This window comes from Eleutherodactylus coqui, chromosome 1 (assembly GCF_035609145.1).
Source record: "Eleutherodactylus coqui strain aEleCoq1 chromosome 1, aEleCoq1.hap1, whole genome shotgun sequence".
NCBI classification, from domain to species: domain Eukaryota; kingdom Metazoa; phylum Chordata; class Amphibia; order Anura; family Eleutherodactylidae; genus Eleutherodactylus; species Eleutherodactylus coqui.
In genome coordinates, this window is record NC_089837.1 from 109,460,946 (window position 1) to 109,485,193 (window position 24,248).

At 44.3% G+C, this 24,248-nt stretch overlaps 1 protein-coding gene across 3 annotated transcripts in view; it reads right to left on the reverse strand.

The window, feature by feature from the left end:
- Nucleotides 1–24,248, reverse strand: part of PXYLP1 (2-phosphoxylose phosphatase 1) — a 58,261-nt gene that overhangs the window by 16,021 nt on the left and 17,992 nt on the right. For 2 of the 3 annotated variants that reach the window (XM_066599047.1, XM_066599038.1), the window contains exon 2: nt 9,431–9,566. In XM_066599047.1, the coding sequence (XP_066455144.1) occupies nt 9,431–9,509 (79 nt within the window). In that variant the 5' untranslated portion in view covers nt 9,510–9,566. Of the gene's footprint in view, nt 1–879; nt 932–9,430; nt 9,567–24,248 lie in introns of those variants that run through there. The other variant, XM_066599056.1, reaches the window with a different exon arrangement.

The window sequence follows — 24,248 nt, forward strand, 5'->3', positions numbered from 1 at the left end:
GAACTTCTGTAACAATGTTACCGTAGAAAGAAATTTCTGATTATATGAATGCAATTGTAGAAAGAATGCCTTGATTGCGTTAAGCAGTTATATCAGCTAGAATCAGCTACTTTGAAACTATCTAAATATCAAGAAAAACGAGAAAAATTTAAGTATGCTACAACTTTTGATTGGTATTCTACATCTGGAAGTGTAAGCACACTCACTTTAGCCCAGATGTGTAGGGCATACGACCGTCCTTGTTGTCTACATGGCTTTGAGTAAGCGTCCAAATGTCTGCCTTACAGCATTCAGCATTAGTAAGTGAGCATGAAGCTTTGGTATTTGCATGCGGGAGGGAGTCCCTGGTCCTGGAAACTTGGACTACGGTTGGGCATAATGTTATCTTGGCATATTGAGAGTCCAAATTATACAAAAAGTTTTTTTTTTTTGTTTGGTTTGTTTTAAAGGGAACCTGCTAGCAGACTCCTAGACCGCATAAAGAAAAAGGCATCGACTCTTATTATTAGGGTCATTGCAACTGTATCTCAGCCTGACCGACGTCCACCCAAGCTCTGCTGCCCGAGGGCCCACATAAGCCTGGAGCTGGCCCTGGTGTTAGAGAATCAGACCAGTGTCCTTTTCTATGCACGATTCTCCCAGCAGAGACGTTTACTCATAAAAATAAATACCATTTTTTTTAAATTGCATCTGGAATAGATTATAATAGTAGTAGTGATATTATAGTGTCCACATGTCTGCCAGTAGATGTTCTCAGCCTTAAAGACATATAAAGCACAAAGAAGTCCTGTTCAGCAGCAGTATAAATCGGCTATAAATCAATAAATACATGTATACTAATATATCAGGACGTTAGTAGTAATAGGATAGAGCACGCACCTACTAGGAGCAGAAGTGGGAGCAGGCGACTGCTGCTCATGTCGTAGCCTTCCAGGGGTTCACTATGGAAATGGCAAGGACTTACCCAAAGCCTGTATATTTTTTCTCTCTGGCATACACCTCCTAAGGAGGGACAGGACGGCCTTTCACAGTTTTGCATACCTAACACTTGATTCAATTGCTTGCTAAGGGAAAAAAAGACTCTGGCCGCAGAAAGAAAGACGGTTTTGTTCTCCGAGGAACTAACATTAACCTAAACATTTACTTGAGGTTCTGTGGTCTCGGCGGCCAACGTGTTCAGTCCTAGCACCGGCCCTCCGCAGCATTTAGACTGGTAGGCTAAAAGGAAACGCTGCACAGGCTTATATTGAGGGGTCATCCTCACCGGTGACTACAGAATCAGACAGTTACTGGCACTTAGTTTTTCTTGCTACTCTCACCATTCTTTTCCCTATACACATCTTTGTATGGCAGGCACATAAACAGTCTATACAACGGGTCTCCTTCCTGACGCTTACTTTAAAATGCATTTTCAGATGCTTGCACAAAAATAAAATTTTTTTTAAAAAAAGGCAAATATTTAAAAGCTGTATAATGTACATTCCCACATTTAAAAGGCCCCTTCAGGGACATTTTTTATATCATTTTCTTGGGGTGCAGGGCATATTGCAGCAGATAACATACTTACTAACTAATCCCTGCAGCTGCTGCGCTGCGATTTTTCCCCATTGTCTCATGAGACTCGTGCCATGACTAGCCAGACCCCCCACAGGACGAAAATCAAGATCTCTATTGATTCCTATGAGGCTGACATGATGGCTGGCCAAGGGGCCTATAATGTGGGTCAGGAGGGATAGTTTCTCCTTGTGCAGACTGCCTCGTAGGCATCAGGAGACACCCTACTACACACTGACGGGGCTAAAACCCTGAAACAGCCGTCTGTTCATGGTTATCTTTTCCTTCTGGTTTGGCTTATATCCCCAGTCATGTTAGAAGGACGATTAGAAGGCTGGCATTGACTGGTAGGTGGCTTGGCAGAGGCATTGCACCATCTCCCTTTGATTACCCATATTCCCAGAGTAGCATGCATGACCTACAAGTCTCTGGACACCTCCTTGGTGGTCTCCGCAAAGTGAAACTTCAGATTACACTTTAAAAGAGAGTAAGGCCGAATGCCCACGGACAGATTATTGCTGCGGAAGTCGCGGTTAGACACCAGTCGCGACTTCCGCAGCAAAGTCCGTCCATAGACATGCTGTGTAAAACGATTCTCCCCTGCCCATAAGTGTAAATCAGCTGCAATTTTCTGCTTGCGGGGGAGAATTGCAGCATGTTCTATTTTGTGCTGAAAAACGCACGGACGGCTTCTATTGCAGTCAATGAAAGCTGTCCGTCCCGCGATACTCCGTGCTGTGGGCACAGCAAAAGTATTGCGGGAATCCATTTCACCCCCCAGCGCCTGCATGTCATGCGCTGCACTGCGCATCGGCCGACACTCTCGTGGCGGATCCGGACAGGTGAGTATAGGGTCTCTGGGGGGCGCTGGGTCTGTTCCGCTGCGAGATTTCGCAGCTGGACTCCAACCCGGCTGTGGGCATGAGCCTTAAGATACTATGGAAGGTTTAACAATAAGAATTCATCCAAACCAAATGAAGAGCATAGTGGTGAATAATGGTCCTAGGCTTGTAATCTATTAGATCTATATACAAATGATAATAGCTATATACAAAGCATAAAGGTTGCAGACGTCACATCACAAAGTATAACAATAGCAAGTTACATTACATCATTATCCAAAAATTAGTAACTAAAAGGTTACACATCCCATATTACCATCACCAAAAGATTCCCCTAGCTTCTAGGGGTTCAACAGATGACCTCCTCATTCTGTCTGAAGCGTCCATACTTTTCATCCTTGCATTAGAGCATCCCAAAACTTCTGACTTGAGAAAATAGGACCTTTGTATATTATACTAAGGCCGAATGCCCATAAACGGATTAATCGCTGTGGAATTTGCGTTTAGATACCAGTCGCGATTTCCGCAGCAATAACCGACCATAGACATGCTGTGTAAAACGATTCTTCCATGCCCACGAGCGGAAATCAGCTGCAATTTTTCCGCTTGCGGGGGATAATTGCAGCATGTTCTAATATGTGCAGAAAAACGCACAGCCGCCTTCCATTGCAGTCAATGGAAGCCATCCGTTCCGCGATACTCAGTGCTGTGGGCACAGTGAAAGTATTGCGGGAATCTGCGCCATACTCCAGCGTCATGCGCTGCACTGTACATGCGCACCGACCGACACTCTCGCAGCAGATTCAGAGAGTTGAGTATAGGGTCTCTGGGGGGCGCCAGGTTTGATTCTGCTGTGAGATTTCACAGGAAGAATCTGACCCCGCGATGGGCATGAGCTGATAGCATTGTTTCCCGTGGAGAACAAAGGATCTAAGCGCATATAATAGCCCTCGGGCTATGAACTGTATTCAGAGAAGGCTTCATTTGCACACTTAATTGCTATTAAGTAGCTGAGTAGCTACTTAATAGTTTATGCAAAATGATCGCTCAAAGCTGTTACTCAAACTGTAGTCTGAGCGATCTTTGAAGCCATGATCTGCTGGTGTAAATGGGCCTTAAGTCCACATTCCAACAGATGACCATATGTCTGCATACCAAAGAGATACCAGCACATTCCTGTGTGAAGTGGACATCAAACCGCTGCACATGGTGATAAATGTTGACTCTTCTCTGTCTGTATACAATCTTAATTACACCTCTTCCCAGACCAAGATCTAATCTGTCTATCATGTTGACTTCACCTTTGTGTCCAAGTGAATCATATTTGCACATCAGAAGAGGGCACATCCCTTCTGATTTGCACATGTGACTGGTTTAGCCACCTACTCCATATATTCCAAATCGTAATTAAATGGCTATATAAAATCTAAATAATCATTCGGTATTTTCCCAACACCCTCCTGAAGACTAACAGTATTACATTTCACTACCAATGAATGCCCGTTCATTGCTGCTGCCATTAAGAGCGCACCTGCTATACTGCATATAGAGGAAGGAATAGGTGTTTAAATATGGCTGCTCCCAGGGACTTTTTAATAAATAGCTACAACATTACAAAAGACATTTTTCTTCTATATACTTACAGTAACTAATAAAACCAAAATTAAAGGGGTTTTCCCAACTAATGACACCTGTCCTCCATCTACAGGATAGGGGATAAATGTCTATTGCTGGGAGACCCAGAGTTCCCCAAGTGAATGAAGCTGTACAGAACATGCATGGCCACCGCTGCATTGCAGGTTGTGTAATTTAGTTTTTTGCATTGGGCTACTGAATAGTGCCTAGTGTAAACAGCATATAACCCAGAATGCAGTGCAAGAGAACACTGTTAGAAACTGAATATTCTGGAGGTATACCAAGCCATGCAATCTGAAGGTCTCTCTAATAACTAAATTACAATGGAAAGCCCGTCCCCACCCCTGGAGTTACACTTGTAGAGGCTATGGAAACCTTTGTGCATGAAAAATCAATACACACATCTTACCAAATCTCTGTAGAAAAGGAAATTATGTATTTATCAGGTTTTTTTGCATATAGAAAGACTCATACTTGGTTTACAGGGTATACTTCATTCATGTTTCTGGCTTATGGGCTTTCCAAGCACTGATCAGCTCCTCTATCCCTCTTCTCTTTCAGAGGCTGTGTAGTATAACCACACCCACTCAATACTACACAGCTATGTCATTTTTCTGTACCTGCTGGTCCTGCCCCCTCACTGCTGACAAGAGTAGAAAAATCAACTTGAGTGAATTACAGTCCCCTGTAATAGCAGCTTTCTCAGCTCTGCTTTCTTCCACAATTCCCCGGCACTGTCATACAGCCCTCTGTAATAGCTCAGTGGAAAGGCAGTGAATGCAATTCATAACAGTGGAAGCTAGCGAAGGAGTCAGTTTATTCTGACTGAATTTGGCAAGATTTCAGTCCTCTAGTCTACAGTGCCTTGAAAAGTGTAGAACTCAAACAAATCAGGCATTTTTAGGGAAAACCCCTTTAAAAAAAAAACACAAAAAAAACTCTTTCTAAAAGCACATTGTAGAAAAAAAAAGGGTACATAGCCTATAGAGGGCTTTTACGGGACTTCCATACAGATGACCTATTCTTAGGCCCAATGTCCTTGGGCAAATTTGAATTGCGGACGATCCGCAATTGAAGTCGCCTATAGGGAGACATGCGCATCCATAGCTTAATTAGAATATGAAGATTTGTTTTGTGGACCTTCAGAAAACAAATCGCAGCATTCTCCATTTTGCTGCGGTTCCTGCACGGGCAGCTTCCATTGACGTCAATGGAAAACATCAGATCCGCGGCCCATGCGCAATTCAATTGTGGATGGACTGCGGATTCTACGGGAAAGCAGGAGAGTTAAAGAAAAAAATCTCTACTGCACATGTGCGGCGGCGCACTGGCCGGCACTTCTGCACACATTTGCAGTGAAGACCCGGACAGGTAAGCACTATCCTCAGCCGCGGGCAGGGTGGGATTCCCTGCCGTGATAGTCAGATGAGCACGGCGGTCTTTTCATTTTATACCAGGCACATTTTGTACAGGCTCTGTCTGCTACTACAACTCAGTCCCATTTACCCGAATGGGACCGAGCTGCAGTAAGCTCATGTGACCGATGAATATGATGTCACACATGGGCTGAAGAGGCTGTGGACTTTTCAATCAGTGGAGCTGCTGAGAGTCTGACCTCCACTAATCTGATACGGATATCCCATCCTAAAGATCGGTCATTGATATCAATGACACAGAAAGTCCTGTTAGCCATCACTTTATAACTATTCTAGTGTTCTGTGAATTATTTGGCGGTTGTACATTATACAGCTGTGCTGATTTGGCCATCTACGTTCTCCTAGAAGTAGGAATATGAGATGGCAGATGGTTTACATGTACTTAGCTGTAAAGCTCTGGGATATAAACAGGAGATCCACATTATAATTGGTTATTTGATTTTCTCAGACTTAATATGTATGAAGAACACTGTAAAAACACAAAGTCACAAGAGAACGGCTTTGCACACCCATTAAATAATCCCAGGCAGGATGTCAAAGCTGAATTCTTTCTGGCAGCAGTCTGCACCAAGTTTTTTTTTATCTTTCCCTTGTGGTCTTACAATGAAGGAATCTTCCATCTTCAGTCCTGAATGACTGCCCACTATAATGTAGTCATTCATCTAGACAATATAGGCCGGCTGCACACGGACGGATTTGCATTGTAGAGTCCGGAGCAGGCGTCTGGCCCAGGGTTCGGCAGCAAATACCTTCCATAACGTGCTATGGAAAAGCGATTTTTCCTGCACATGGGCGGAAGTAAATTGTGATTTTCCGCTTGCGGAGGGAAATTTTTTTTAAATCGCAGCATTTTCCATTTTTGTGTGGGCTCCACATGGATGGCTTCCATCGAGGTCAATGAAAGCAGTCCGACCCGCGGCCCCTCCACCATTAACAGTGCGGAAAGGTCGCAGGACCTGCGTTATCACCTAGCGACGGCAGCGGAAAATTTGTACTGCGACTAACAGGTTAACATTTTTTGTTTAGTTTTATGAACCAATGATAATAAATGAATTATAATAAATTATAATTACTATGAGTGAGGCATGATCTAGCCTCACAGCAAATGTCTTGATATATATACTGCTGCTTGTTACTGGAATAAACACATGACTTCCTATCACATCCAATTCGTGTGTAGTGTGCAAGTTGCTTGGAGCTCGAATATAAACAACTAATTTGGACCCCAAAGACATACCTTTATAGCAAATAGATTTATTTGCACCAACACACTCAATAGTCTATAACTGAACAACCCCTCTAAGAAATATACATCATGAATAAAATCCTATCCAGGCATAAAAAGTAGAAGAGCTGCTCAGCACAACTAAATCCCATTGCAACTTTCATTTTGCCAGAGCATGATGAAAATTCAAATTCACCTTATTGATTACTATGGGTAGGACTGTCATTAAACCCAGTATCTGATTGTGCTCATATGTCGGTTTAATGGAGCTTTATCTTTCCACTCCAGCCTACTGAGTGGCTCATGAGGAACATATGTAATGTTTTTATCCTGTGCATTAATTAATTCCTCTACCAAACAAAGGAGACTCCCAGAATTACGCCAACTACCGAATAGCCTCTGCATGTAAGCAAGATCCTTCTCAAAGTTATACAGGAAAGACTAAGATCAGTAGTTGAAGCAGTGCTCCCTGAGCGCAGGCAGGATTTTGGCAAGGACGCGGCACCCACGGCCATATTGCAAACCTGCAGTGGACCATGGAAAAAGCTGGAGAATACCAAAAGAATATCTATATATGCTTCAACGACTACATCAAGGCCTTTGATTGCGTTGACCGTGACAAGCTATGGCAGACCCTACAAGAGCCGGGCGTATTTGCACATCTAGTCAACCTAATAAAATCACTTTATACCAATCAAGAAGCCACTGTGATAACAGTATGGGGACACAGATTGGTGTGGGATCGGCAAAGGCGTCAGACAGGGCTGCATCTCCTCACCCTTCTTGTTTAACCTATATGCGGAAGTGATCATAATGCAGAATATGGACCTAGACGAATTGGAAATCGGGGTGAAAATAGGTGGCAGAAATAACAATCTCTATTAATCAGATGACAAAACTCTGCTTGCAGAAACAAAAGCAGGTCTGATGCAGCTGATATGTAAGATTAAAAGAGAAAGTGAAAAAAATGGGCCTCTACCTAAATTTACAGATTAGTAAAATTATGATAACGGCAAAAAATGGCCAAATTAAAATCAAAACAACAATGAGGCCATAGAAGGCTTGCGAGACTTCATCTTCCCTGGCTCAAAAGTTGACCAGGCTAGAGAATGTAGGCCAGAGATCAAACATAGGACAGCATTGGGGGCGAAACGCAATGCTAAACATGGACAAAATCTGGAAAAGTAGGGATAGCAACCAAAAGCAGGATAGTGCAAACCACCGGTTTCCCAATAGCCATGTATGAATGTGCAAGCTGGACTGTGAAAAAAGCTGATAGAAGAAGGAAAGCTCAGTGTATGCCCTGGACAGCGAGACAAGGAGCGGGCTCGGGCTCGCGGAGGACAAGAGGAGCTCATGTATTTTTGCCATGTAACGCGAGCAGAACCGCTAGAAAAGTCTATAATGCATGGACAGATCAGTGGCTGATACTGGCATGGGTATCACACAACTGAAAGATGCAGTGCAAAACCAAAAAAACATGGAGGGAGGGAGCTTTTAGGGTCACGGAGGGTCAGGAATAACTAAACGGCTAACAACAACAACATTAATTAATCAAAATCAGAGAGATTGTTTCTTAAAGCATTCCTCCAGTGGTTAATGAAGAAAAAAAACGGCATTGCGAGCAGTCTATGTATCAGAGGAAGATTGCTAGCCAATAAAGTCTTGTTATCACAGCAGCATCAGCACTGATTCACACAAGTAGTTTTTGCAGTGGGAAAGGAGGAGTGGCAAGTGTAATATGAGCCAGCAGATACAGTGTCTAGAGACCAACCTGCATCCCCATTGTATCTGTAACATGGCAGACAATAACTACCTGTCAGGGAGGTAAATCAGAAAGAGGTCTGCCGCAGAGTGTATACACTTGGACTATTCAGTCAGCCCTGACAGTGTTGCTCATACACTTTAGATAGGAGCATTTGGCCAACAGCTATTACTCCCTACTACCCCATACACATGCCCGATTACTGAGAATCAGATATACAGCATGCAGAGGGGAAATTAAAATGCAGGATAAAAGTCGTAGCGTAACCAAAAATAATAATATTCCTCACGTACACATGGCAGATTCTGAAAAGTTAGGGTGGCTTCACACTAGCGTAATTCGCTGCCTGCCACCCGCCTGAGACAATTATGTACCTGCTGCCAATCGCCCTGCACTATCTTGGCATGTTTGCGCACCAAGATAGAACATGCGGCGATCTTTAATGTGCGCATATTTCATGCAATATGAGCGAGCTGCAACATGGGAGCCTATGGCAGATTGGCACGGCAGAATACGCTGTGACCATATGTTTGTGTGACGGAGCCCTACAGTATACTTTAACGATGTGAACTCCAAATGCAGTTATCGGTTTACAGAAGCATACACTAAATATAATACGCCACCTCCACAATTCTGTTGCCAATGACGTTGTGACTTCCTAGTATGTAAATATATGGCTGCTCTGAGCCTGGGACAACGCAGTTATTTGTAATCACGAGGACCGACTGTCGCTCAGTGACTAGAATAGCACACGGGGCACATGATAAGCCGCGAGAGGGAATGACGCAACACAAATTACCTAAAAACATAAGGCTAGTTCTATATGCATCTGGGATTACCATCCCCAACACTAACTACCCCATCTGAGCTGAAATCAGGGATTTACAAGTGGGGAGAACAAGTGCTTCTAATCACCACAAAATATGCAATTGTGATCCTGAGACAATGTAACAATCACTACAAGATTACTTACAGAACTGAAGACTGAAACTTAGAACGACCAAAACGGCAGCGACGGCCAGCAGTAAAATAAAGCGGTTTCGGAGAAGCATTCTTCAATTCCTTCTACTTAGTCTTCATCGTTTCTTTGTTTCTGCCATTAAACATCTCTGTGAAAGAAAAAGTTGAATGTTAATATTCTACAAAGAGCTTTATGTATGAGATGGGTGTAGTAAGAGGGAATGGGAAGGGTGTGAGGGGGGGACACAAGTGCACTATACCTGCTCTCTGATTGGCTAGTGCTGCTCGTGTGATCAGCACTGGCCATTCAGAAGGCAGTGCACAGTGCTGCAATTTTATATCTAGCCAATGCACATTCATCTTGGACATCCGAAAACTGGGACTACTGCAGGTGAATCAGACAGGCAGCAGAGATGAGTAAGTGCAGATAATACGCTATATGGACAAAAGTATTTGGACACTGCAGGTTTTTCAGAAAAAGGGGTTTATTATTCTATTTAGTAACGTGTCGGCCCTCCTTTTGCTTGTATCACAGCGGTAACACGGCGAGGCATACTTTCCACAAGTTCTCTGTAAGTCTGGACAGAAGTAGCTCAGCATTCCTCCTGCAAGGCTGTGAGAAGAGATTGTTGCGAGGATGGGCGTGGGTGCTGGTGTCATACCCGTCGCACCAGTCTGTCCCACAGGTGCTCCATCCGATGGTTATTACAAATTGAGCACCTTTTTATTTTACCCGTGCCCTTCCCAGCATACCGTTCAGCAAACTCAGGATTTGCATATTTGCAGATTTTCTGCACTGTCCAAATACTTTTATCCACATAGTGTATAACCCCAAATGCACTAGTCCCAGGACAGAATGGTGTCCTGCAACTGGAGGGAAGCTTTAAAGGGGTTGTCCCGCGCCGAAACGGTTTTTTTTTTTTTCCAACCCCCCCCCCGTTCGGCGCGAGACAACCCCGATGCAGGGACTGAAAAAAAGAACAGCACAGCGCTTACCTGAATCCCGGCGCTCCGGTGACTTCTATACTTACCGGTGAAGATGGCCGCCGGGATCCTCTACCTCCGTGGACCGCAGCTCTTCTGTGCGGTCCATTGCCGATTCCAGCCTCCTGATTGGCTGGAATCGGCACGTGACGGGGCGGAGCTACACGGAGCCCCATAGAGAACAGCAGAAGACCCGGACTGCGCAAGCGCGGCTAATTTGGCCATCGGAGGGCGAAAATTAGTCGGCTCCATGGGAACGAGGACGCTAGCAACGGAGCAGGTAAGTAAAAAACTTTTTATAACTTCTGTATGGCTCATAATTAATGCACAATGTACATTACAAAGTGCATTATTATGGCCATACAGAAGTGTATAGACCCACTTGCTGCCGCGGGACAACCCCTTTAAGACTTACTTTAAAGTATACCTAATTTTTCCTGACCATTATGTCTTGTTCCTGCATTTATCACTAGTTTTCACCTTCTGCAGGCTGTATATCTAATTTTCAGTTGTCTGAGCTGCAGGGAGAAGACTGTGGTTATGATGTCTTTTATACACTGCACATAGTGAAAACAGAAGATTGAAATATAAGCCCTTCCCTGAAAATAATCCCTAGCTTGTGTAAAAAAAGAGTGCAAACAAACAAAAACAAAAAATATATATATACACTCACCTCTCTGGCGCTGTTGGGGCTTGGCGCATCTAGCCGTTTGGTCTCCCTGCACTGCTCTGAAGCTCTTTCAGCAGGCATGAATTTAAAATCCCAGCTCCTGAAAGGGCTGTGTCTGATTGGCTGAGTGCTCAGCCAATCAGAGGCAAGAGTCAGCCATTCTCTGAATGACAGCTGAGTGCTGCCTGTGACTGATACAATCACAGGCAGTGTTCAGCCATTCATTGGACCATCAATAGAGTGCCGGCGAGCCAAGCAGCTAGATGCACCGAGCATGTATGTATGTATTTTCAGGGAAGGGCTTATATTTCAAGCCCTTCCACGAAAATTGTTGCAGGGGTTGCCAACATCCCATTGCTTTTAAAGCAATGGGAGAACATTGCAATCCTCTGCCAGAGCTGTGACAGCTGTGGCAGGGGATTCTTTATGGGCATGCAGCCATAGCATCATACAGCATGCTCCCCCTGCCACTCTACTCTCTGTACACTTCTATGGATCAAATGAATCTTCCCTGTCCTTCACTTTCTGTTCTCCCATCTTATTACCTTTGTTACTAGAGACAGGCATCACTTGACAACAAGTAGTGAACAGCACTTTACAATGATTTTTCAGCACAAAAAAACCCCACTTCTGCTAGTTATGATTTTTTTGTAATTTGGATCGTGCAGGCATAAAAATCAAATGACGGCCTGTGCAAAAAGGCAGTTGTTTAACTTATGAGTGGCTGCCTGTTTACCGTGAATGAAGGAGAGTGGCTGAAAGATCTCAGACCGGTTGGGGGAGGGGGAGGCTTAGTCTGAGCAGCAGAAGTCCGAAAGAGTTCAGCAAGTGATCTAGCACAGCAGGAAGGAATTCAGTCTGAGCAGCAGACAGCATACTGAACATGAGCACGATGCTGGGACCGGAGGAGCGCAGGAACACATCCCTGATAGCAGGGAGAGGGGGGGCATATCTAAACATTGCTATGACCATCAGCTGGGAGCTTACATCCGGGACAGCAGTTTTATACCCAGCTGCCAGGACCTGCAGGGGAGCGATGTCGACTGCCAATCAACCACAGGGGGCGTCACCTCCCTGTCACTCTGGTCTCCACCAGGACTTCCTGGTGGCGTCAAGATACAATAATACCGTCCATATGAAACATTTACATCAAACATGAAATCATTGTCCCTTTCAGGTTATGTTCAGATTACACATCTGCAGAACTGGACATTCTAGTATCTTTATGGAATAACTTGGATGCTTCTTAGACAACAACCCCCACACAAGAAAATTAATTCTCCTTATGCGAATTTCTCAGCAATTGCCTTTATTACATTGCAGACCTACAAACTAGAGCGCAAGACAACTTGGCAAGGAAGAGTAATTTAAACAATACACGAGCAAGAAGGAAAAAAATATTTTATCCAAATAAAATTTGTCTCCTAAAACACTGCTTGCCATCTGTTACCATGTAAGGAGTGCAAGAGCCACTCACAGAAATTTGGGACTACTATTCTGATTTTATAGTGCCACAGCACATAAACTGTTAAGTTTCAGAATGCAATAAGTATATGCATTTATCTGATTGGACTATTGGCCCTTATATAGCAGACTAAACCTATGCTTTGTAGTGCCAGAATCAAGGATCACAAGATAAGAGAAATCAGCAATGCTAAACTGTGGTGAGATAAACAGAAATAAAGGCCCATTTAAACACAACGATTATCGCTCAAAAGATGTCTTTTGAGCGATAATCCTTGTCATTTACAGCGCAAGATGATCACGCAAGATGAGCGATCACCTTGCGCTGCCAGCGGAGGATGCAGAAGACAAGTGGGGTGTCCCCACTTGTCTTCTGCATCCAGCTGTTATATAGCCGAGCGCTCCGTGCGGGGTATGGAGAACAGAGCTGGACTGCTCTGTTCTTCATAGCCAGCCTGTCATTAGGGAGCGGGATACAGCTGAAACAATAGTACCAGCTGTATTGCGCTGTGAATGCCTGATAAGGCTCATCATTGTCCAACGATGAGCGATGGCTTAACGAAAACTGCACAATGTAAGTGCAGTTACACACAACGATTATCACTCAAAAGACGGCTTTTGAGCGATAATCATTGTGTCTAAATGGGCCTTAAGACCATGATGAGATAATACCCTTATTGCATCGATTTCCTTGTCTAGACGAACCTTAAGAACTTTGAGACTGTTTTGTAGATGTCAATAAAAGCCCATTTAGATGGGACAAATGTCGGGCAAACGATGCCCGACACGCATCCCCGCAAATACTCGCTCTCGTGCTGCTGCACGGAAGCTAGTATCGCTGGCTCACAGCGGGGAGGCTGCAGGAGATTTCACTCCTCACTCTCCCCCGCCCCTCTCCATTGACATAACATAACGGCCGTTCAGTACTGAACGGCTGCTATTTACACTGAACGATCAGCTCATTGTCCATCACAGTGTTTCCCAACCTTTTAAGCCATAGGGCACCGCTGAGCAAATTTTTTTACGGAGTGACACCCCTACCAAAAGGGGGTGTGGTTAGGGTGTGTTTGGGGCGTGGCTTATTACGACATAGAATTTTCACCTCCATCGTTATAAAAAGGTATAATTTGTTGCATATTTCATTTCATAGGAAAGCTTTGGAATGTTCTACAAATATATTTTCCATTCATCTAAAGCTCATATTAACAAAAACATTGATAACGAGGATGCGGAAACAGCAGTAGAAAATCAGTTATTGTCTTTCTTCTCCATTAGATTAAGTACCCTTGTGCTGCTTCTTCAAGGCTTTTAGTGGAGATGAATCTCTGTGGCACTGTCTGCACATGCTCAGTAGTGAAGCTCCTGCTCTACAGACCAGATGATATTTTCTGTTCTACCCAAATAGCCTGATTTTTATTATAATGGTGATGAAAAGCCTGATGTTCCCATCCTAATACAGTAAACTTAGCACTTAAACATGAGTCATATGAAGCAGTCGGGAGTCTGGGAAGATTGAGGATTTGGACGTTTGGCTTATGACTCCACAGCCCCGCGAACCAGTATGAGAGGGAAGGAGAGCAGCAGCGCACACAGCACAGCTCCGACGTCACATTAGAAAAAGCGTTCTCCTACTCGGCAAGCATGGAGAAAGAAAATCAACATTTATAGAAACGAGACGAGGAAGGGACATTATGCAGTTTAGTCACATCTCTGGTTGCAACGAAACCTGAAATACATTTCCAGCTGCCTAAGGAAAGCTTGTGACTCATATAGCATAAGACGTTAAAGAATACTTCATACAGGCAGAATATCTTAAGCCACACCAATACTACTAAAGGTTCTTTTACGTGCATAAACGTGTTGGAGATGACGAGTGCCTCTCAACAAGATTGGCGATCATCTACTGAGGCTTTACACGGGCCAGTTCAGACGTTCCTATGATAGTTTGTCCTCCATAGAGCTTCATCATTTTCGGCATTAAATCCCTTGTTTACATGGGGAGATCTGCTGCCAACAACCATATTTTTTTTTTTAGTTCCACATAAGATACAAATCACCAAACGAGGGCTCGCTCAATTCATTGGAAGATCAGGGCACCTTCACATGGCCTGATCATCGAGCAAAAGAACATTATGTTCCTAGGAGTGTTCTTGCCTGGTCATTGGGCCATGTAAAAGGCCCTTATGTAAATACCCCTCACTTAAGTCCTGGGAACTAAAGCTTCATTTACACGGGACAATTGTCGGGCAAATGATGCCCGACACTCATCCCCGCATGTACTCCCTCGCTCCTGTGCTATTGCACAGGAACGACTATCGTTGGCTCGCAGCAGGGAGGCTGCAGGAGACTTCACTCCTCGCTCTCCCCCACCTCTCTCCATTGACTTTAACAGCGGCAGTTCAGAATTTTAAGCTACATAAAATCCTGATCACTCAGTGTAAACAGAAGCCGTTCAGTACTGAACAGCCGCTGTGTTAAGTGAATGGAAAGGGGCAGGGGAGAGCGAAGAAAGAAATCTCCTCTTGCCACCCGGCTGCAAGCCAACAATATTTGCTCCTGTGTGACAGCACAGGAGCGGGTCCATGCGGGGGATGAGCGTCGGGCATAGTTTGCCCAACAGTAGTCCAGTGTAAATGGGGCTTAAAAGATCTTCTTTGAATGTAGGGAGAGAAGCGCCAGCACAACACCCTCTTCTGGTAGAAAGGCTTGTTGTTAGGTAGCTTCCTCAGCTTATAGGAGGACTGCTTGGTAAACTCCACATTTGCAGAAACCGATCATCACATTTACATCCATGAGACCCCCTACATGGGTAAAACAATGATGTACTTTTCAAAACATATGTGGCAAAACCTTTTGATCAATTTAAATAGGAAAAGTTTTTATACTTTCTTTTTTTTTCTAAGTCGCAGTGAGCGGTCCAGTGGGCAGGCCGGACTGTCTCTCCTGGCTGGATTATGTCCCCTAACACTGCCCCTCTGTGGCACTGTGCCGTGGATGACGTAGGAGACTGCACATGTACTGGAAGATCCCAGACCAGCGCATGCGCAGGTCATCTAGCCCGTCTATCGGCAGATTCACTAGAATGAGCTGCGCACGCATGGCTAATCTCCTCACTTCCAGATCTATGATTGGTTCGCTGATTTTGAGCAGCGTGTGGATGCAAGTGACATTCACACGTCACCGTTTCAGAGAGGAGCAGCATTAGGGGACGTAGTCCGGCCAGGAAAAAAAAAAAAAAAAAAAGGAGAGTCCAGTCCATCCACTGTGAATTACCATGCGGCACGCGAAAAATTTACACCTTTTTAAAAAGGTATTAATTGTTCAAATAATTTATCAAAAGTTTTGAAAAGTATATTTATTAATTGTTTTACCGATGTAGGCGGCTTTAGGAATGCAAAAAGGAACAAAGATCCGCTTCAATCATTATGCATTCTATAAGACAAAGCCAATTACTATGAAAAGCTTTGGTTCTAACTGTAAGGCCTCGTTCACACAGGTGACAAAGTCGCGTGATTTTGTCCCGTTGCTACAAATCGCATATATGTGAAGCCCATGCTTTCCTATGGGTTACTTCACATGTACAAAGCACTAAACTAATCCCTAGCTGCAGAAAAAAACCCAAAAAACCCTCACATATATCACATAAGAAGCGCTTTCAGCCCGGCCACATCTTCTTTTGGGACCCCGACACTGTTTCTCTTCATCATCTTCTGACAGGAGATTGAAAGATCCCCGCCTCCTGGAAGCGCTGGTTACGATTGGCTAAGTGTCAGCTAAGACGACAAGCAGTGCTGGGGACCCGGGGAGAAGTTGCAGTGGAGCCACGGACAGCACTTCTAGGTGACGTATACCTTTTTTTTTTCCCCTTCAGCTACAGCTTATTTTCGGGATAGGGCTTATATTTCAAGACCCCTCCCCAAAAATCCTCACATGTGGTGCTACAAAGTCGTGGTATCACTACAGCGATATCGCATGGACCAGCAATGCGATATTGCTGTGATTTTCTCACGGTGATGCTGTGTAGCCCGTGTGAACCAGGCCTAACTGGCATTCCCCTGTAATCTTTCACTACAGCCACTTGCCCAATCTTCCTGAAATCTAGGTGTCTGTCTGGTGACATAACTGTTTCATAATAATCTGTGCTCTTTGCAGAATGTCTTAGAGTGGTTTCTCATCTGTGTCTGTCCCTCACTCACATAAAAAAAAACAAAAAACTGTAGCAAACTGGACCCATAGAAAGCAATACATGTTTTTGCTCTTAAGTTCGGGTTCAGTTTGACCCCGTTCTGGTCGCATTTAGTTTTTTTGAACAGTAAAAAAGTGCAGCATGCAACGTTATTGTTCCCATAAAAAAAAAGACGGAGAGCACCCTTCTGTTTTGCTTTTTTGCATAAAAGTCAGTGACAAAGGGTAGCAGACTTCTGTCTACCTTCCGTCATCCTTTTTATCAATATACTGCATAGCAAAACAATAGGTGACCTTGGAGGGAGAGAGGAGAGAAGGGAAGCACCAAGAAAAGGAGGGGGAGGGAGAAGCCCAGCCACCACCCACCAGCCAGGAGTGTGTGTTGTGTTGGCTTGGAGGAAGAGCTCTAGCAGACCTCCAAGAGTGAAACTAGTGCAACAGCCTGCATATCCAATCAGCTACTCTATCCCCAAAGTGTTATTTGCCAGCATCAGTTTTGCTTCAGTTTGTAAAAAGTCCACATTCAATATTTTTTTCTTAACTGCGCAGGACAGCGTATCTCACGCTATACGCATTGCACATGTACACCGTTTACTACGCACCAATAGAGAAAAGGGTTCTATCGTGCGTAATACGAGGTAGAATACAACATCGCGCATTCTTTTTTTATGCAATGAATATACACAAGTGTGAATGAATAAATGGAAATCAATGTACTTTCATTGACTCCATTCACCACATATATTACGCATGTAATCCGCAATGAAATTACGTTTGTCTGAGCCTACCCTTACTCAAGTACTGTAGAGCTACTTCTAATCTAAAGAATAGGTGTACAGATAACCTTTGAACTGCAGTGTAAATATTTAGGGGGAACGTAACTGGTTGGTTATATGGCATCAGCTCCAAAGAACAAATACCCAGCAGCAGCTTGCCTGGATTGGACATGGCCTACAAGTGAATCTGGTCAGGAATTATTTTTTAGGTACTTTCCAATAATACAGAATAAATTACATATAAAGGCAATGAAAAAAGAGCAACAAAGTACAAACAAGTGTGACCTCTGAGCTCACGATACAAAGTAATTTATGGTCCATGTGAATACAGAGCTTTCCAGAAACTAGAAGAAAACTGCAAACGGATTGCCAAAATCAGATTAATGCAGAAAACGAAGTCGTCCGTGCAGGATCATCTCACCATCACTTATGAATAAGGGGGTATAGATACATGACACAAGTACAATACATAAATATCTACAGCGCTCTGGAACTAATGGCGCATCAGTTGGATCCCTGACTGTCCAGTCCCTTCCGCCAGGCTGCAGCGGTGACAGACCCATATACCAACACTGGCCTCAGAGGTAGATGGCACGTCACCAATGAGGGCAGGGATTGGCTGCAGTGGTCACGTGGCTATACGGGCATGTCATCGCTGAAGCCATGTAAAGAAGCCCCAGCGGCAAGCCATCAAACTGATGATTATTGCTTCTCTTCTTATTTTACAAGGTTTCCTGCACCTACATCAATTTAGCTCTTGAGCAACCCTTTTAAAAGTTTTCTTTTTTGTATAATGCAAAATGCTAAGCTGCTGTACAACGGAAAGTTGTGCAACTTTGTGATCTATTGCTTTTCAATTTCTCATCATGTCTCAACATCGCCTATTGGGGTCATTGGTAAATGGACAGGTTTTTAGTTATTTGGTGGAACAATGAATGCTCCCAACAAATGGGTTGTACATGAAAAACATGCCATACACAGGTCCTTGATCACCAACTCTCAAAACCCCCCCCAAAAAAAAAAAAAAAAAAGTGAAAAATGCCTATGAAAACACCTCAACAAACAAGATAAAACACCGACTAGTCTCAACTTGCCCTCTTTCTGGTCAGTTTTGTTTTCCAAAGTATATATGTGCTAGAAGCTCCGGTCGGAGACTCTGTCGTAGATCGGATTCAAAATACATGCAGCGTTCTTTCTTCCATTCAAAAGCCAGGCAGCTGAGTGAAAACCGAACAGACTCCGTTAGAATTAATAGGGTCCATTCGGCGATGTTCGGGTCAGTCCTGAGACGGAGCCGTTTGGCTGCGGAGATTCCTCTTTCTTGCTCCTCGAATGGTGTAAAACTATCCTAATTGTACTTCGGGCTTGGCAAAACAAAAACAAGCTACAATAATCTATTTCCCCTCTGCACCAATGCATCACAAATGTGTTTGTTGTGTGCAAGTAAAGGGGAGAGGCATGAAGAAAATGACAATATCAAGGAATAAAATACAGAAAAATCAACAAAGCAACTTTTTTACATAGACGAGCTACATTAATTAGGGAAGAAAGAAAATTATGATTCTCACACTTTGGATTCACATAGAGAGTCTTCATTTGTGCGACTCGCTATTGGAATCATCCATAAATCGGACGTTTTAGCCAAACATTGGGCCAGAAAAGCAGTAGGATTGAATCCAAAGAGAAATGTAAATCCATATATTGATCAAACGAGATCCAAAAAGTAGGCGAGTCCAGTTATTTAGAGGGTATCGCTTACTCAATCCTATTTTTCTACCCCACAAGGAATATCTGCAGTATTTAGTCCTTTTCAATACATCTGGTTTTGAGACAAAATCCAGTCCCAGGTCCAAAGGTAAAAGGGTGTTTATTACCTACAGTTGTACTTCTCTGCCGTCTCTCCGATCTGCCGATTCCGATGGCCAACACAATCTTCAGAGTACCTAATCCCTCAGAGTGCATTGGCAGTTTGATCTACCATTGCACTATATCTGATTGGCCAAAAGGTGTTCACGTGATCAACACTGACCAATCAGAGAGTGGTACACAATGTGTGTTTGTAGTTAGAAAACTGTTGCAGCCATCTTGGAAGACCCAGACCCTGCTACCTCCTGGGCAGAACTATGTCCTGAAACTGGAGGATCCCTTTAAATTCTTAGTACTGCGCTGCCATGTAAAATTCTTAAATGAAAAGAAAAGTTAGATTTGTAGGATTTGGCTTTCTACACTTACATAACAACGATCAAAAGATTTCACAGTAGATCTTGCCTGACTTACTAGGTTTTCCCATACTGAACTCATTTAGAAAGTGTAACCAGGCTTACGACAAAGGACTCTACACACGAGGTGTGGACTCAGCAAGGATTTAATTTCTATCCACTGGAGAGTCTGATGTTAATACCCGTTATTTCAGCACTGTCATTAGTGGAGAAAGCACAGGCTCGCAATTACCGTTTCCATCACACCGCACAGCATTTATACTTGTAATTGCTACTATCGTGCCATGGGAGAAAAAAATATATATATTGTATAGCAATTCTGATTTTTCAGGCAAGGTAGTATTTGCATGAACTAATTCTGTTTTGTATTCCAAGTCTTCATAAGGAAGAGGGGGGGGGGGTTCACACCTACATTGGGGATTCCGCTTTCCTGCTCTAGACTATTAATTTCTCATAAAACAGTAAAATTTCTATGTGAAAGTGAAACGTTAGAAGAAAAAAAAAAAAATCCAGAACAGTTAAAGCAAATCACAATATAATCTCAGCAACATCCCCCCCCCCCCGAGTTATAATCATTAGGAGACAATGTACATTAAATGGAGAACGCCCTGAGCGTTTGCGCTGACTTCAAAGTGGATAAAAAATGGCTGCGACTCAAAAACACACAAGACTTTAGCTCGTTATTAAATTAAGCAGTACAAGGAGTACTTCTGGTAGCCTAATGCCTGTAGCTACATGTATAATGCATGAGGTCCTGCGTGAGCTTCTAAAAGCATGTCCTGGTTGGTGACGGGTAATAAGCCGCCTCGTTAGGTCACCCCAAGGAGGGCCTTATTTACAGCTCCTCCTGCCCTAGGCACTTAGGGTCCTAATATACATTAGACTTTAGTTGTCCAAATCTCCTGACAATGGCAGGGCTGGATGGCGCTAGTGTGTATAGGGGCGGCTTAACTTTCCCCCAACAGATGTCAGGCGACATAAATTATAATGCCCGATCCTTTTGTTCCTGAGGAGATAAGCTAGCGCCAGAGCTGACTGGCAGCGGCACACCTCTCTAGACACATGAACGTTCATATGTGTGTGGCCAGCCAGGGGAAACAGCTGTCCGACAAACAATGGTTCATCTGACAATTGCTGAATGTGTCTAGGCAGTCACTAACCTGTCAAACAACTTGTGCAATTGATCTATCTCACTGGCTATCAGCACGGCAGTTTTGCCAATTAACTAAAATTATGTTTTTCTGCTGATAAATCCCTCTAAAGTGCTGTTTCTTTCCCCCCTAGCATTCCATCCACGGTCTGCTGTCCTAGCATCTCTTGTCAATCATGAGCTAGCAGAGCAGAGGGACGAGTCTTCAAGCTCATTGAACTGTATGCAGAGAGGAGGGGAGGGAGAGCTGCAAGTAGAGCTAATAGTGAGCTCTTCTGCTGTTTACACATGCATACTGCTAAATCTTTCTTGCACTCCTGCCTGCGGTTATTTCTGCATGTGTGTAATAGGCATTTAGAAAAGCAAGATCTCTGCAGTTCTCTGTGTACAGTCTATAGCACAAAGAACACAGAGCTGCAGCGCCTCCGACCAGTCCTGAGGAGGATGGAGAAGTAAATATATAGCCTGCATAGGAAACAAAATGCAGGCGTCCGCCTCCGAATCTCGCAGCAAATACCTTCCATAGCATGCTATGGAAAAGGGATTCTTCCTGCAGAGCAGAAATCGAATGCGGTTTTCGCTCACGGAGGAAAAAAATTGCAGCATGCTCCATTTTTGCGCAGATTCTGCACCAACAGCTTCCACTGAAGTCAATGAAAGCTGTTCAATTCACGGCCCTTCTTGACATTGGGGAAAGATCACGGATTCCCTAACACTGCCTAGTGTGCGGACCATTCGTAGTACAGAAGAGGAGAAAAAGAAAGCAGGTATATATGGACGCTGCTGCTACTGCCACCATGGCCGAATCCGGCATGCCCGTGTGCATAAGGGTATCAGAAGGTCTGAGCGCTGCACGCTGCCACCCTCACAATCCTGTATGTTGTATTCTTCTTCCCCAGAGACCAGTAATGTATGCAGCGCACAACAATGCCACGCATGATGCCTCCTATCCTCATGTTACCCCTGCTTACATTTGCCTTCTTATTTAGATGTGTTCCCTGTAAAGAGATAAGGATAGTGTAAAACATCTGGCTCCACCAACAATCAATAGCAGCTCTCCGTGTCTGTCTCCAGCAAAGTACAGGCCTAATTCTATCAGATGGCTCCAGACATTCCCCATTAGAGCGCCCGTAGACTGCACTTACTGAGCGCTCATGTGTGTCTTATAGAAGATCTACGTCCACAACAGAGAGCTCCGCTATGAAAGCCTTCACCTTAACTTTCAGCAGGGAGGGACAGGATGAAGTGGAGGTACAGTAACTATATTTCACCTATTTCTAGGCTTTTCTTCAAAACTTCTTACAAAAGAGGTGGCGGCAGCTGCATCGTTAAAACACTGCATTAATAGGAATAATAAGAAAAAAAAATTAAAGTAAATGGGAAAAAAAGGACCTGCGCTCCTTAAGGAAAATCTCCTCTGGTGCCAATAATAGATACAACCTCCGTTCATTCCGTACGACGCGTTTCGTCACTAGGACTTTATCAAGTACATACAAGTTAAACAACAACAACAACACTTTATATAGTATATGCATATTACCTCTCCTGATGGGGATCCATGGCTGCCTCTGTGTCCGGCAGAAAAAAAAAATGCAGATCTTACCATATTTTAGAATGATTTTTTTTTTTTGCCCATGCTCTAATCTCTAACTTAAAGGACCACGCCAGTAATTTTATTTTTTTAAATTCATTCATTATATAGCTAATATATGCTGTATATATATAGTAAGGGCTCATGCCCACGCCCGTGAAAGGTTCCGCAAGAGGAATGTTGCAGTGGAGTCCGTCACGGCGCCCCCCCCCCCCCCCAAAGACCCCATACTTACCTCCCAGACCCGCTGTGTGAGTCCCACATGACGCGCTGGCGCGCACGTGCAGTACAACGCATGACGTACCGGCAGGGTCATATGACGTGGCGTGCGGTGGACGGGGAAGCACATTTATGTTATACTTCTGCTGTGCTACAGCAAAAGTATAGCGTGACGGTCAACTTCCATTGACTACTGCGCGTATTCCTGCAGCAAATAGGACATGCCGCGGGTTATTTCTCGCTGCGGAATTCCGCAGAGTGAACATTCAGCTATTTGGTTTAATAGAAACTAATAGCTGCGGTGTAACACGGAGGAAATCCAGCCGTGGGCATTAGCCCTAAGTCAGCTAGTGTTACCTTAGTTATTTCTGTCTGAAACTCCTGGTCTCTTTTTCCTCGGATGGTCATGTGATCTCAGTGCTGACCAGCTGTGATTTACTTGGGGTTATGTATTCATATTCTCGTCAATTTTTAAGGCCGCCTGCAGACGGGCGTCAATTCCGCGGCGGGATTTCCCACAGGATTTCCGCCGCTGGAAGCTGCCATAGGATTCCGTTTAACGCAATCCTATGCAGACGGCCGCGGTTTGGCCGCGCGAGATTTCGCGCGGCAAACAAACTGCGGCATGCCCCATTTCTGTGCGGAGCTCACTCACTGGCCGCCCGCTCTGCGCATGCTCCGGCTGGCTGGCAGCCGGCACATGAAAGAGCCGGGGCCGCGGGAAAGGGGAGTGCCCGTGCTGCTCTCTGCGGGGGCTCGGGTCAGGTCCCGCTGCGAGGATTCTCGCAGCCGGATCCGACCCGGCTGTCTGCAGGCGGCCTAAGTCTCTGTGATGCCGTTACATGAATCTACCACATAAACTGCTTAGAGGGGATATAGAAACTCCTGTCACAGTTACTGATGATGACACATCTCCTGCCACACAGTTATAATAGAGGAGATCACAACTGATCCTCCTGACTGTATACTTATGGTCTGTAGCTTATTTAGTTGAATACTGATAATAATGATAATTAACCCCTAATTCCACAGTAGGCATAAAATGGAATAGCCTTAGCTAAGGCTGTGTTGATGCATCATGGCATTGATGTAAAAGTGCAAGTTAAAAAGAATAAAAACAAAACAAAACAAAAAAAACCTTCAGGGTCGTGCCTGGTAAGTACCAGAAATAGGGATGTCCACTACATGGAAGTGGCTGCAATATAGGGGAGAACTCCAGATAATCGGGTATAAGGGGTAGGGATGAAAAATGGCGTTTTCACCAGTGGCCCTTTAGGCTGCCATCACAATGGTGTGGCCGGTATCGGGCCAATCGCTCTTGCCATCCATGCGAAAGCCCTTATTATAAATGGCTGTGATTGGCTGAGCGCTGTGACCAATCACATGCAGCACTCAGCTGTCATTGAATGACGGCTGGGCGTTGCCTCCGATAGGTCACTGCACTCAGCCAATCAGAGGCAACACTTTCTGGAGGCTGGGATTTTTCAATCCCTAGCTTCCAGAAGGCAGAAGAGGACTGCCGGGGCTGGAGAGAAGAGGCGGACAGCTCTTCTAGGTAAGTTTTGTTTTTAGC